Source organism: Rhinoderma darwinii, chromosome 5 (assembly GCF_050947455.1).
Source record: "Rhinoderma darwinii isolate aRhiDar2 chromosome 5, aRhiDar2.hap1, whole genome shotgun sequence".
Classification (NCBI taxonomy): domain Eukaryota; kingdom Metazoa; phylum Chordata; class Amphibia; order Anura; family Rhinodermatidae; genus Rhinoderma; species Rhinoderma darwinii.
Genome location: NC_134691.1, coordinates 291,023,981 through 291,038,167, shown reverse-complemented (window position 1 = coordinate 291,038,167; position 14,187 = coordinate 291,023,981). Strand labels below are relative to the sequence as shown.

Genomic DNA, 14,187 nt, shown 5'->3' with positions numbered 1-14,187 from the left:
AACACCACAGATAACACAGTGATATCTCTCTAAACACAGATAGTAGTGTTACCTGCAGTCCTATGTAACACCACAGATAACACAGTGATAACTCCCTGAGTACAGATAATGTAGTAGATGTTACCTGCAGTCCTATGTAACACCACAGATAACACACAGTGATAGCTCCCTGAGTACATATAATGTAGTGGATGTTACCTGCAGTCCTATGTAACACCACAGATAACACAGTGATAACTCTCTAAATACAGATAGTAGTGTTACCTGCAGTCCTATGTAACACCACAGATAACACAGTGATAACTCTGATTACAGATAATGTAGTAGCTGTTGCCTGCAGTCCTATGTAACACCACAGATAACACATTGTGCTAAATTACAATCTCAGCTCTGCTACAATGTGTTATCTGTGGTGTTACATAGGACTGCAGGCAACAGCTACTACATTATCTGTACTCAGAGTTATCACTGTGTTATCTGTGGTGTTACATAGGACTGCAGGTAACACTACTATCTGTATTTAGAGAGTTATCACTGTGTTATCTGTGATATTACATAGGACTGCAGGTAACACTACTACATTATCAGTACTCAGAGAGTTATCACTGTGTTATCTGTGATATTAGATAGGACTGCAGGTAACACTACTACATTATCTGTGCTGTGTACATATGTGCCTGTGTGGGTATATATGGGTCTGTTTGTGAATGTGTCTTTGTGCTTGTATATTTGTGCCTTTTATGTATTTGTATATGTTCCTGTCTGTGTATTTATATGCCGGTGTGTGTGTGTGTGTGTGTGTGTGTGTGTGTGTGTGTGTGTGTATGTGTGTGTGTGTATATATGTGCCTGTGTGGGTATATATGGGTCTGTTTGTGAATGTGTCTTTGTGCTTGTATATATGTGCCTTTTATGTATTTGTATATGTTCCTGTCTGTGTATTTGTGTGTGTGTGTGTGTGTGTGTGTGTGCGTGTATATGTGTCTGTACGTCTATATATTTACCTGTATGTATATATTCCAGTTGTGTGTATGTATATTTGCCTGTATGTCTAAATATCTGTCTTTATGTATGTACAGTATATATGTTCCAGCGTGTCCATATATGTGGTTCATTTTTGGTTTGTGTAGGGGGCGGCAATAGAGAGTCCCGCACAGGGCGCCATCCAACCCAAGGCCGGCCCTGGCTGTCACCAACCCTAGTCAGAAGGAACTCCGCCGCTGCCTGCGCCGCATGACCTCCTCGGCTTCTCCGGTAAGTCACACCAGGCAGAGCGGAGAGTGGTAGCGGTAGGCTACCGCTCACCGCTCTGTTCACAGTGTGGCGCTAAGTACAAGGGGGGCTGTGTGTGGCCTCTTTAATTTATTTTCTTTTAATTTATTTTTCTGTTAATTACATTATAGAACTATATCGCTTGTAAAATGTAGAAATGCTTTTATACTCGCGTTACATTAAAAAAATTGTGAACAAAAAATTACATCTCATCGATTGGTAGGGAAAGAAAACATGGCGAGGGGGAAGGAGATGTCGGGAAATAAGTTGGGGGGGGGGGGCGCCAATCTGAATCATTGCCCCGGGTGCAGAAGAACCTAGCTACGCCTCTGTGGAAACCCATGCCATATAGCGCCCAGCCCACAGTTTTTGTGCAGATGTTAATGCCAGAAGAGGTTTGGAACTCTGCAGTTATTAAAGAGGCTCTGTCACCAGATTATAAGTGCCCTGTCTCCTACATAATGTGATTGGCGCTGTAATGTAGATAACAACAGTGGTTTTTATTTTGAAAAACGATCATTTTTGAGCAAGTTATGAGCTAGTTTAGATTTATGCTAATGAGTCTCAATGGACAACTGGGCGTGTTTTTACTTTTTACCAACTGGGTGTTGTACAGAGGAGTGTATGAGGCTGACCAATCAGTGACCAATCAGTGTCATACACTTCTCATTGTTCCAGCCCAGCATGATCCACAGCACAGTGTGATTGTGCAGTGAAAGAAGCCGGGCTGGAACAATGAGAAGTGTAGGACACTGATTGGTCACTGATTGGTCAGCCTCATACACTCCTCTGTAGAACACCCAGTTGGTAAAAAGTAAAAACACGCCCAGTTGTCCATTGAGAAACTAATTAGCATAAATCTAAACGAGCTCATAACTTGCTCAAAAATGATCGTTTATCAAAATAAAAACCACTGCTGTTATCTACCTTACAGCGCCAATCAGATTATGTAGGGGATAGGGCCCTTATAATCTGGTGACAGAGACTCTTTAACTCAGCAGAGCGATGGTGACTATTGTGCACTATGCGCCACAGTACTCAGCGACCCCGCTCTGTAACTTTACGTGGTCTGCCGAGTTGCTGCAGTTCCTAAACGCTTCTATTGTTTTAGTTTACGACCATGGATTATTACCCTGGAGTAAGGATACTCATTGTTCTATTGTTATATCAAGTGTGAATTCTTATAGACCCACATTTATTATGCAGTTTACGCCTCAACGTGCAACAAATTTGCGACTTTTCTCGTCACTCGCCAAATCTGGAAAGTGACCAGAAAAGTGGGAGTGGTGGTTTTAATCAAATTTATTAGGTGATGTGAAAGTGATTAAAATGTTTAACCCCTTCCCGACATTTGACGTATCCATACGCCAAAGTCGGGTAGGGGGAAGTATGGAACGGGCTCACCGAGTGAACCCGCTCTATACGATGCAGGTGTCGGCTGTTACAGCCGACACTTCAGAGTAACGAGCGGCATTGTGCTCGAGTGCGCTCCCGCTCGTTTAACTTGACCCCCTCTAACAGCTCATCGCGCTCCCAGCAACGCAATCGCGGGGGAGGGGCGATGGTTGCTATGGCTGCCTGGGGGCCTAATGAAGGCCCCCCAGGTCCGCCATCTTTGTGCACCTACTAAGTCTTGCCTCCGGCAGGACTTAATAGTTCCCTGTCAGAATCACGATATACTGCAATACATTAGTATTGCAGTATATCGTGCAAGCGATCTAACGATCGCTGGTTGAGGTCCTCTAGGGGGACTAATAAAAAAAAGTAAAAATTTGTTAAAGTTGTTTTAAATTCAAAAAAAAAAAACCTTTTCCCATTTTCCCCCTAGAGCATAGTAAAAAAATACATAAATAAACATAATTGGTATCACCGCGTCTGTAGAAGTCTGAACTATTACAATATATCATTATTTAACCCGCCGTAAAAAAAAATAAAAAAATTGTAAACGCCAGAATGTCTATTTTTTGGTCACCTAATCTCCCACAAAAAATGAAATAAAAAGTGATCAAACCGTCACATTTACACCAAAATGGTATTATTAAAAACGACATCTTATCCCGCAAAAAATAAGCCCTCACACCACTTAATCGACGGAAAAATAAAAAAGTTATGGCTCTCGGAATTTGGCGACACAAAATAAATCTTCTTTTTTACACTTAGGTCTTTACTTGTAAAAGTAGTAAAATATAGAAAAAAATTATATATATTTGGTATCGCCGTAATCGTATTGACCCACAGAATAAAGTTAACATGTTGTTTTAATTGCACAGTGAATTCCGTAAAAACGGCGCGCAAAAAACCCTGGAGGAATCGATGATTTTTTAATTTTCTATCCCACAAATAATTTTTTTCCCGTTTCCTAGTACTTTATATGGCAAAATAAATGGTGCCACGGAAAACTACAACTCGTCCCGCAAAAATCAAGCTCTCATAGGACTATATTGACTGAAAAATAAAGATGTTATGGCTTTTGGAAGGTAGGGAGGAAAAAACGAAAATGAAAATTTGAAAAAGGGCTGTGGCGGGAGGAAGGGGTTAAATTACTCCATCTTGCATAGACAACATCTTGTATGGTGGCGGCCATTTAGGATGTTGGAATCCATCTTGTGGCCTGAGGGAGCCATTTTAAGATTATTAAGCTTTGATTGCTCTAAAAAGCTAATATATCTGTGAGCATTGTCTGAAACTATTCTGTTATATGTTCTCGGGTTGAATGTTTTCATTAGGTTTGCGTGATAAGAAGCGGATCGTCCTTGAGTCTTACGTTTACCATAAGGGAGGGGTCAGCCTGTCTTCTGGCCTTGGGGATGAGGTTTGTTTAATATAAGGGAGGGGGTAGTCTGACTCCTAGCATCTATGACAAGGTATATTTTGGGAACTCATAGTTTGACACTTCAGACGTCTTCTAAGCCTATGATTGGTTCAGGACAAAACATATTGTCATTATATGCTACTGGCTAAATGAAATCCAAATTCATATCATATTGTAAACATTGTAAATGATTGGCAGGAATCACGCTGCTCCTACTGCGAAAGATATTATTGTGATGGTTTGTTGAATAAACGTGAGAGAAGGATTTTGAGCATTCAAGCATGGTCTCTCGTGTCATCTTTTCTCTCAGAGATATATATATATATATATATATATTACCTATGATTTGGAAACTGGATAAATCACTGGAGGGCGGGTATCGGTTGACTTAACCATTACAAATTTCAGTCTAATATATTTTGGCCCATGATAAGCGTGAAAATTATACCTGTTTATAGCAGATGTAGGTTTATTTTTCTGCCTCTCAGACAGTGCAAAATGCGCCAATCTTATTAAGAGGCATTGGTTTGCCACAAAATGTGTAAGACACCAGTCTTCGTAAATGTGGGCCAAAGTATTAAAAAGTACAACAAAATATAAGTGGACAGTTGAAAATAAAAATAATTTTGCTATAATAGATATGATTACCTGTCTTGTACATCCTTCATAAGATGTTGCATGTCAACCTCTTGCTTTCTTAGGTTTCCAAAAGAAGACTTGCTCTCCACTCTTCCAGTCCCAATAGCAGTGCCATGAAATGTGCCAAAATCAGCATCGACATTCCCCTGTATCACATCATCAGATTTTCCTTCATATTTCACAAATTCCGATTCAACCACAACTATAAGAGAATGCAGCAAAAGAGCGAGTTAGGTGTGAGAAAATGTAGGTAGCCAAGCACACCCTAAAGGGTTTACTAGTGTAGGGTGTTGCTCAACACACATAATATACGTTATTTGGAATATATAATGCTCTTGCATGTGGCTGGTTGGGGGCTTTTATTATGTGCTCATCTCCCATCAATGGCCTGATGAAAAAATAATCATTATATAGTTCTTTATGTTACAGGTCCTAAGTAATACATTATGCAGCAGAAAATATATATCCAACAGAATATTTCACAGCAGCCTCAACAAAACATAATATCAAATTTAGCAGTATTTCATGTGTCCTCCCTTTGTATTTATTAAAGCTTTTCTTCTGTTCAGGTGAGACTTGCTACCAGTTTTTCAAAGAAATCTGCAGGTACATTTTTCTCAGGCTTCTTGTAAACACCAACAAAGTCCCCCGCCCCCCCATCTGAAAGGGTTATCCCCTCATCACATCACCTTCTGAAAACGAAGCCAGCTTCTGGAACCCCGCCAGAAAAAGTTGCAGTCAACCATACATTTCCCCTCCAGCAACCACTGCAAGGCTAATCTAGTATTACAAAGTGCCTTTCCAATGGATGGCTATCTACATGGATGGGCGGCGTCAGCCATAGCAGAAACCTCCCTCTATGACAACCCCTTTAACCCCTTAGAGACTGCTCACTCTCTTTTGACGGCAGGTGGTGCAGGTTCTTAGTCTACAGCGATGTCTTTTGGCGTTGCTGTAGAAAAGGCTTCTGAGCGCTCCATTGAGCACTCATGCTCTAAGCAGGAGCGGTAACTAACAGCTCCTGGGATCAGAAAAAACATAGAACCCAGCTGATTAACCCTTTGATCGTTGCAGTCCTTGAACGTAGCATAATCAAACAGGACTCACCTCTTCGATCGAGTCACCGGAAACCCGGTGACACGATCCGAGACTGGGGGAACCCTTTGCAGTCAGCCCCGGGAGGATGTAGAAAGGACGCCAGGGCTGTCTGGTCAGTTCGCCTGCTGCTATGTGCTGCCCTAGCAGCAGCCTGTGTCATAGCGACATAGTATGTACCATTGACGGCCGCTGACGAATCCTGTATCCGTGACCAGTCCTGTATCCTGCGTCCGTGACCAGCTGGTATCCTGTATACTGAGTGCTGTGTCCGTGACAAGTCAGTATCCTGCATCCTGTGTCCATGACCAGTCGATATCCTGCATTCTGTGTTCGTGACCAGTCGGTATCCTGAATTCTGTGCCCGTGACCAGTCGGTATCCTGAATTCTGTGTCCGTGACCAGTCGGTATCCTGTACCCTGTATCCTGTGGGCGCTTCCAGTAATCCGGCACCAGCCTGCTTCCAGTAATCCGGCACCAGCCTGCTTCCAGTAATCCGGCACCAGCCTGCTTCCAGTAATCTGGCACCAGCTTGTATCCGCTATTTGACTATGTCCAGCTGCCACCAAGGTACCATCTATCTGTGACTGTCCTACATCTGTCTAGCTAGCAGCTACATCGTTACGTCGGAGAAGCCCAGTGGATCCACAACCCCATTGGACGTTACACAGTAAAATGAATTAGCATACAGGAGCATGCTAATACAGCATAAGTAAAAAAAAAGAACGTTTTTAAAAAGTTTCCCTTCGTGGGTTTAAAAAAAAAAATGTAACAAAGAAAAAACAAAAACAAAAGGTCCCAAAAACTAATTGTTTAGCATAAAATAAATTTTATTGCCCATACATTACATTTAAAAAAAAATAAAAAAATACACAGATTAATGAAGAATTAATTTAACAGGTTATGTAGCGTGAAACGTTAAAGTACAAAAAAAATGCTGAAAATCGTTTTTCCCTATAGTCACACCGCCAAAACAAATCATATACTGTAACTTCCATAGTAAATTATTTTCTACCCCTGAACCATGCAAAATAAAATACCATTTCTCCCACATAAAAGAGGCCTCCTATAGCCATGTCAATGAAAAAAAGTTATGGCTGCTTAATGGCAGAGAGGCAAAAAATGAAAAAATGTAGCTGATCATTATAGGCTATGTACACCTTTGAAGACAATTTAAAAAAATAAAAATAAAACCGTGTATAAGAGTGTTTTGAGCAACCTGGTAATGTATTTTTATAAAAAATTACACAGCATGGGGATGTGACGGTAAATAGATGTATATTGCCTGACATTTAACACGAGTGATTAGAGGGACCGAGAAGTACACTGTACAACTACGGAGGGAAGAGTTATCGGAAGGACAGATCTGACAACAATTGGATGAAGAGTTGTTCAGTGTTTTGTTTAAATACATGATTTGTCCGTGATGTGATGTAGATCTAACAGTATTTGCTATGTTAACTGGACTATGTTATTATAGTTTTTTGTCAATAAACTTGAACTGATTTAAAAAAAACAAAAAAATTATGCAGCTGCTATGAATCCTGGATACATAGCAGCTAAATCGTGCGCTGAAGCCTGAATCCGTCAGGTCAGCGAGACTGATGGGTTCAGTAACAGCAGGTCCTACCTGTTATCGATCACATCTAAGTTATGAACTTAGACGTGATCGATAACAGCTGGATCCTGCGTGTCCGACACGCAGGACTTGCTGTCACAGAACCTGTCAGTCCCACTGACCTGACGGAAACAAGTTTCAGAGCAGGATTCAGCTGCTATGTATCCAGGATACATAGCAGCTGTATCTGAAAAAGTTAAAATAATTTTCAATAAAAATACATTACAAAGTTGCTCAAAACACTCTCACTGTGTTGTTTTTTTATTTTTATTAAATCGTCTTCAAAAGTTGTACATAGCCTTTAAGGAATTTTCAGGCCGGGTAGTTGAGGGGTGTTCCCATCAGTGACAATTATGGCATGCCGGTCCCACCTCTGTGACCCACTCCTATCTCTAGAACGGGGCCCCCTAAGCCACGTTCTAACTCTCTGCTCTCCGGCTGACGCATGTGATTCCCGACCATGAAGAAGGAAACAACGTAGCTTGCTGAGCTACACTGTTCCCGTAAATCCGACATAGCTGCATCGACATAGCTGTATAAGGTCTTGTTTTTTGCGGGACAAGTTGTATTTTTTAATAGCACCATTTTGGGGGACATATTATTTATTGATGAACTTTTATTAACTTTTTTTTGGGGGGGAATAGAAAAAAACCTGAAATTTCGCCACTCTTTTTCGCGTCTTAAATCTACGCCGTTTACCGTGTGATATAAATAACACAATAACTTTATTCACCCCCTGAGGAAGCTATATGAGCGAAACGCGCGTCGGGGCGCTACTACATCAAGCCGCAGTGTGGGGCTACAAGACCATTCATCCCTACTGGTAAGCTTGGATACATACCGGTTAACACGTAACGGATATTTTTCTGTTGAATGATTACTATAGATGTTAGATCTTTCTTTCTTTCTACTTGTACTTACCTTGACTCATTTATAATTGGCATAAATCATGCAATCCTTTAACTCTGGCCACTTAGGAGTACATGGTTTTGTATAAACCCTCTGTCTCCCCTAATAGAACCTGTTATTTCACAAACTAGGATGCATGTATGCTCATCTGATATTATCTAGACACCTAACTTTGGTCTCTGTGAGGTATATATAATTATTAAGAATTCTTCTATGCAAGTTTTCCTGGATTTAAATAATTTGATGCAACAATACTGATTTCTTAGATCTCTTTAAAATTTTATATCATGTCATTTTATATTGTATGTCCTAATAAAATTTTGCAATTATTTTCTAACTAACTGTGGCGTCATGGCTTCTGTTTCTCCAATTGTTCTAACTTTATTCAGCGGGTTGTTACGATTGCAACGATACCAAATTTGTATAGATTTTGTATGTTTTACTACTAATAAACATTTGTTTTTGTGTCTCCATATTTGAAGAGCCGTAACGTTTTAATTTTTTTGCCGATGCGGTTGTATGAGGGCTTTTTTTTTGCGGGAAGACGTGTAGTTTTTATTGGTACCCTTTTGGAGTAGATGCGACTTTTTGATCACTTTTTATCACATTTTTTTTAAAGTCAGGATTCACAGAAAACAGCAATTTTTCCATAGTTTTTTATTACATTTTTTTTTACTTTTTTTTTTACTTTTTTACTAGTCCCACTAGGGGACTTTAATATGCGATTCTCCGATCGCTATTATAATACACTGCAATACTTTTGTATTGCAGTGTATTACTGCCTGTCCGTTTAAAACGGACAGGCATCTGCTAGGTCATGCCTCCGGCATGACCTAGCAGGCATTCGCTCCAGGCAGGTGTTGGTGGGATGAGAGGGAGCTCCCTCCCTCTCTCCAAAACCACTCAGATGCGGTGCACGCTATTGTGCACCGCATCGGAGGGGTTCAACGGGTGAGATCTTATATCGATCTCACACGTTCAAGCAGGGGTGCCCCCAGCCCTCAGCTACCTCTGGCAGCTGAGAGAAGGGAGAGTTGACGGCTCCCTGCTTTGTTTACTTATCCTGATGCAGTGCCGTAAAAAGGCATATGCATCAGAATAAAGCCCGTTAGTGGCCGCCGTTAAAAGGCGTATTGGCGGTCACTAATGGGTTAAACACGGATAGAATAGAAAATGTTGGAGGCTTTTGGCAAACTTTCTGCTAAATACAGCGAGTTACATAAATAATTGGACATAGATCAACAGTGACAGTCCACAGGAGTCCACTGTGTTGCATGCAACTCAAACTATTCCTGTGTGTAGCACAAAAGTTACAATTAGAAATTCAGAGAGAACCCATCCCAGCCCCACCCGCAAGGCAGCCCTATCCTATACCTTCCCCCACCATGGCAACACTTTGACAGCAGCCAAAGTCCGTGAAGGTGAGCTAGGGCTGGTGGGGGGTTCTCAGTGTGGATACCAGAAGATGCCACAGAACTGACATTGCCTGAAGAGGCAGCCAGAGTCTGAGAACAGGGTAGCATTATATATGGACAGTTCCGGCACTGGAGCTTCCAAACGTATCCGTTAAACTAAGGTGCCTAACAGATAGGCTATAATTGTACCCGTTTAACGGATACATCATGAACAGGGTCATGAGAGTTTATCACGTATCCGTTAAACGAATACTATTACAGTCTATTGGTGACGGATGCCACTGATAGGTATGTGTCAGACTACGTTTAAAGGGTAATTAAACGCTCAACAAACTTCTGACATGTCAGAAGTTTTGATTGGTGGGGGCCAAGCACTGAGACCCCCACCAATCGCTAAAACGAAGCTGCAGAAGCGCTCGTGTGAGCGCTGAGCCGCTTTGTTTCTGTTCAGCTTTTTCTGGAAAGCCGATGTAGCGGTGTACGAGCTCATAGACTTTCTATTGAGCCCGTACACCGCTACATCGATTTCCAGAAAAAGCAGAACAGAAACAAAGCGGCTCAGCGCTCACACGAGCGCTTCTGCAGCTTCGATTTAGCGATTGGTGGGGGTCTCAGTGCCCGGACCCCCACCAATCAAAACTTCTGACATGTCACTATGACACGTCAGAAGTTTGTTGAACGTTTAGTTACCCTTTAACCCCTTAATGACCGGGCCTGAAAAGACCTTAATGATCAACAAATTTTTTTATTTTTTCGTTGATGTGGCTGTATGAGGCCTTGTTTTATGCGAGAGAAATAGTATTTTTTTTCCCCGCAGTTTGGGGGTAAAAAAAATTTTTTTACGCCGTGAATATAGGAAAAAGTTATTCTTGGCATTGTTTTTCTTGTTTATTTTTTATCCCGTTCACGTTTCACGCTAAATAACCAATTAAATTAATTTTAATTCTTCAGGTTTTTACGGTTGTGTAGATACCTAATATGTGTAGGTTTTTTGTTTTTATGTAATGTGGGAGCAATAAAATATATTGTATGCAAAATAATGACTTTTTTGGGACTATATTTATTTTTTTAATCCCATTTTTACTAATAATGTATTAGCATACTAATGTATGTAGGAGCATACTCCTGTATGCTAATACATTACAGTGTCACTATGACACAGGCTGCTGATCTGGCAGCACATAGTATGCCCGAACAGCAGGCAAACGGAACAGACAGCCCTGGGGTCCTTTGTAGGTCCCCAGGGCTGACTGCAGAGGGATTCCCCGGTCTTTGATCGCATCACCGGAGACCAAGTGATGCGATCAACGAGGGGAATTCCCTTTGATCATGCCGTGGTCACGGACCGTGGCAAAGGGTTAAACAGCTGGGGTTGGAATGTTTTCCAACCCCAGCTGTGTTCAGGAGGCTGCTCTGAGATCAGGAGCTGTTCGGTACAGCTCCTGCTTAGTGGATGAGCGCTCACAAGAGCGCTCATCAGCCTCATCTGCAGCGACGCCAAAACACGTCACTGTAGACTGGGGACCTGCACCGCCTGACGTCAAAAGACGGTGGGTGGTCGGGAAGGGGTTAATGTATACGTCGGGAGCTTTTTTTTATACATTAAACGTCTGCAAAAAACTTATTGTGCACAGGCCCTAAAATTGTGGACCCAGAACACCTACCCTGCTATATTAATTGAAAGCAGAATAAATATAATTGAGATAAGAATTGAGATAAAACGGAGATAGGAATGCAGTGATAAATATAAACGCTCGTTGCCAATAATTGCCCTGTGTAAACAGGGCATCTGCTGATCCTATCGTTTTAACCCCTTTCCGCCACAGCCCTTTTTCAGATTTTAATTTTTTCCTCCCCACATTCCAGACGCAATAACGTCTTTATTTTTCCGTCTATATAGTACTATGGGGCTTGATTTTTGGGGGACGAGTTGAAGTTTTTTGTAGCACCATTTATTTTGCCATATAAAGTACTAGGAAACGGGCAAAAAAAATTATTTGTGGGGTAGAAAATGAAAAAAAAACAGCGATTCCTCCATGGTTTTTTGCGCGCCGTTTTTACTGAATTCACTGTGAAATTAAAACAACATGTTAACTTTATTCTGCGGGTCAATACGATTATGGCGATACCATATATATATATAGTTTTTTCTATATTTTACTACTTTTACAAGTAAAAACCTAAGTGTAAAAAAGAAAATTTATTTTGTGTCGCCAAATTCCGAGGGGCATAAGTTTTGTCTTTTACCGTCGATTAAGTGGTATGAGGGCTTATTTTTTGCGGGATAAGCTGTCGTTTTTAATACCGTTTTGGTGTACATGCGACGGTTTGATCACTTTTTATTTAATTTTTTGTGGGAGATGAGGTGACTAAAAAATAGAGATTCTGGCGTTTACAATGTATTTTTTTTACGGCGTTCACCGTGCAGGTTAAATGATATATTGTAATAGTTCAGACTTTTACGGACGCGGCGATACCAATTATGTTTATTATTTTTTTACTATGCTCTAGGGGGAAAATGGGAAAAAGGGGTTTTTTTTGAATTTTAATATTTAATTTTTTTTTACACAAAAAAATAAATAATTTTTTTTAAACTAATTTTTACTTTTTTTATTAGTCCCCCTAAGGGACTTCAACCAGCGAAGTATATCGCGATTCTAACCGGCATCTATTAAGCCCTTAGTAGGTGAACAAAGATGGCGGACCTGGGTGCTTTCATTAAGCCCCCAGGCAGCCATAGCAACCATCGCCCCCCCCGCGATTGTGTTTCGGGGGGCGGGATGAGCTGTTAGAGGGGGTCGCCCCCCTCTTTCCAATTATTTAAATGCTGCGGTCGCTACTGACCGCAGCAGTTAACAGTTAACGAGTTAAACAAGTGGGATCGCGCTCGAGCGCGATGCCGCTAGTTACTCTGAAGTGTCGGCTGTAACAAACAGCCGACACCCGCATCGTATGGAGAGGGTTCACTCCGTGAGCCCGCTCCATACTTCCCCTACCCGACTTTGGCGTATGGATATGTCAAATGTCGGGAAGGGGTTAAAAAAGTAAAATATTATTAAAGTAAACAGGGAGACGCGCTGCCGACATGATAATAATGTATGTGGACGAGCGATCGGAGTAACGACCGCTCTTCCTCATCCATAGCTCCGTGTGACAGTAGCAAACGAGTGCCGATCAACGAGACAAGTCTCAGCCGGTATAAAAGGCCCATGAGAATCCAAAGCTCCTCTACCTGTTTCAAACCCTGCCAATCAAAGTCCCGATGGGGGTTTGGGGGTTCCGAATATTTCCAAATATTACCAAGCAGCTATGACTAAATTGCATGTTTCTGTAAATATGCCTTTATGGGTATACCTGGATATTCCGGAGACGTCGCCAACCCCGATCCAATCATTACCGTGGGTACCCCCCTCCCTTCGCTCTCCTCATCTTTCCCCCACACTTACGCACATTTTAACGGTATGGGACTCTGTCAAATATTCTAGCAGATTGATCTCGCCGCACCTTCCTCTCCTTTCGCTGTGGCATAACCCCCTGTTCTCCCCAGGCGCGGACAATTATCTTGCTTTTAAATGGTGGTGGTCGAGTGGTATACTCAGAGTTCATCATCTTCTAGCGCCCACTCACTCTCGGATTCTCTCGTTCTGTGAGCTTCAGACCTCTCGGCAGATTCCCAATGGCGAAGTATTCCGATATTTACAACTCAAGAATTGGATTATTTCTCTTATTCATAATAAGACTGCTTCTGACTCCTTCTCTCAGTTCGAGCGAATCTGCGAAACTAGCCCTAACACTAAGGGGATCATATCAATATTATATAAGTGGCTTCTTAACAATCCCACACCTGTTCCTCACACATATGTGGATCGATGGCACCGGGATCTGGGGGTGACGCTTGAACCAGCAGATTGGCACAGTATCTGGAATACAATGTCGCACTGCTCTATTAATATGAATATTTTAGAATCAGCCTATAAAGTCATGATGCGGTGGTATCTGGTTCCTAGCCGACTTGCACGCGCTTTTCCCACCTACCCCGACTCATGCTTTCGTGGTTGCCACACTCCCGGTGACATGCTCCACATCTGGTGGTCCTGCCCAAGGCTTATACGATTCTGGAGTAGGGTGTTTGGCCTCGCCCAAAGTTTATTCGGCATACTTATACGTAGGGACGCTAGGATAGCTCTTCTCCATTACAAACCTCCAGAACTCACGAATGCACAATTTCGACTATTCTCTTATATCCTATTGGCTGCTAAAATAACTATCGCCCACTCCTGGAAAAAACGTACAGTAACTTTTGCAGAGGTCAAAACCAGAATAGACCAGATATTTGTGAACTAAAAACTTACAAGTATCTTATTAGATAGAGTTGCCGGATTTGAGTCGCTCTGGCTACCCTGGATTAGCTACGCATACCCTCACCT

The 14,187-nt window shown here is 41.7% G+C and overlaps 1 protein-coding gene across 1 annotated transcript in view; it reads right to left on the bottom strand.

Annotated features, from left to right (window-relative positions):
• Positions 1–14,187, bottom strand: part of GSDME (gasdermin E) — an 82,253-nt gene that overhangs the window by 50,202 nt on the left and 17,864 nt on the right. Inside the window, exon 3 of the mRNA XM_075827274.1 lies at positions 4,732–4,924. Within this exon, the coding sequence (XP_075683389.1) occupies positions 4,732–4,924 (193 nt within the window). The remainder of the gene's footprint in view (positions 1–4,731; positions 4,925–14,187) is intronic.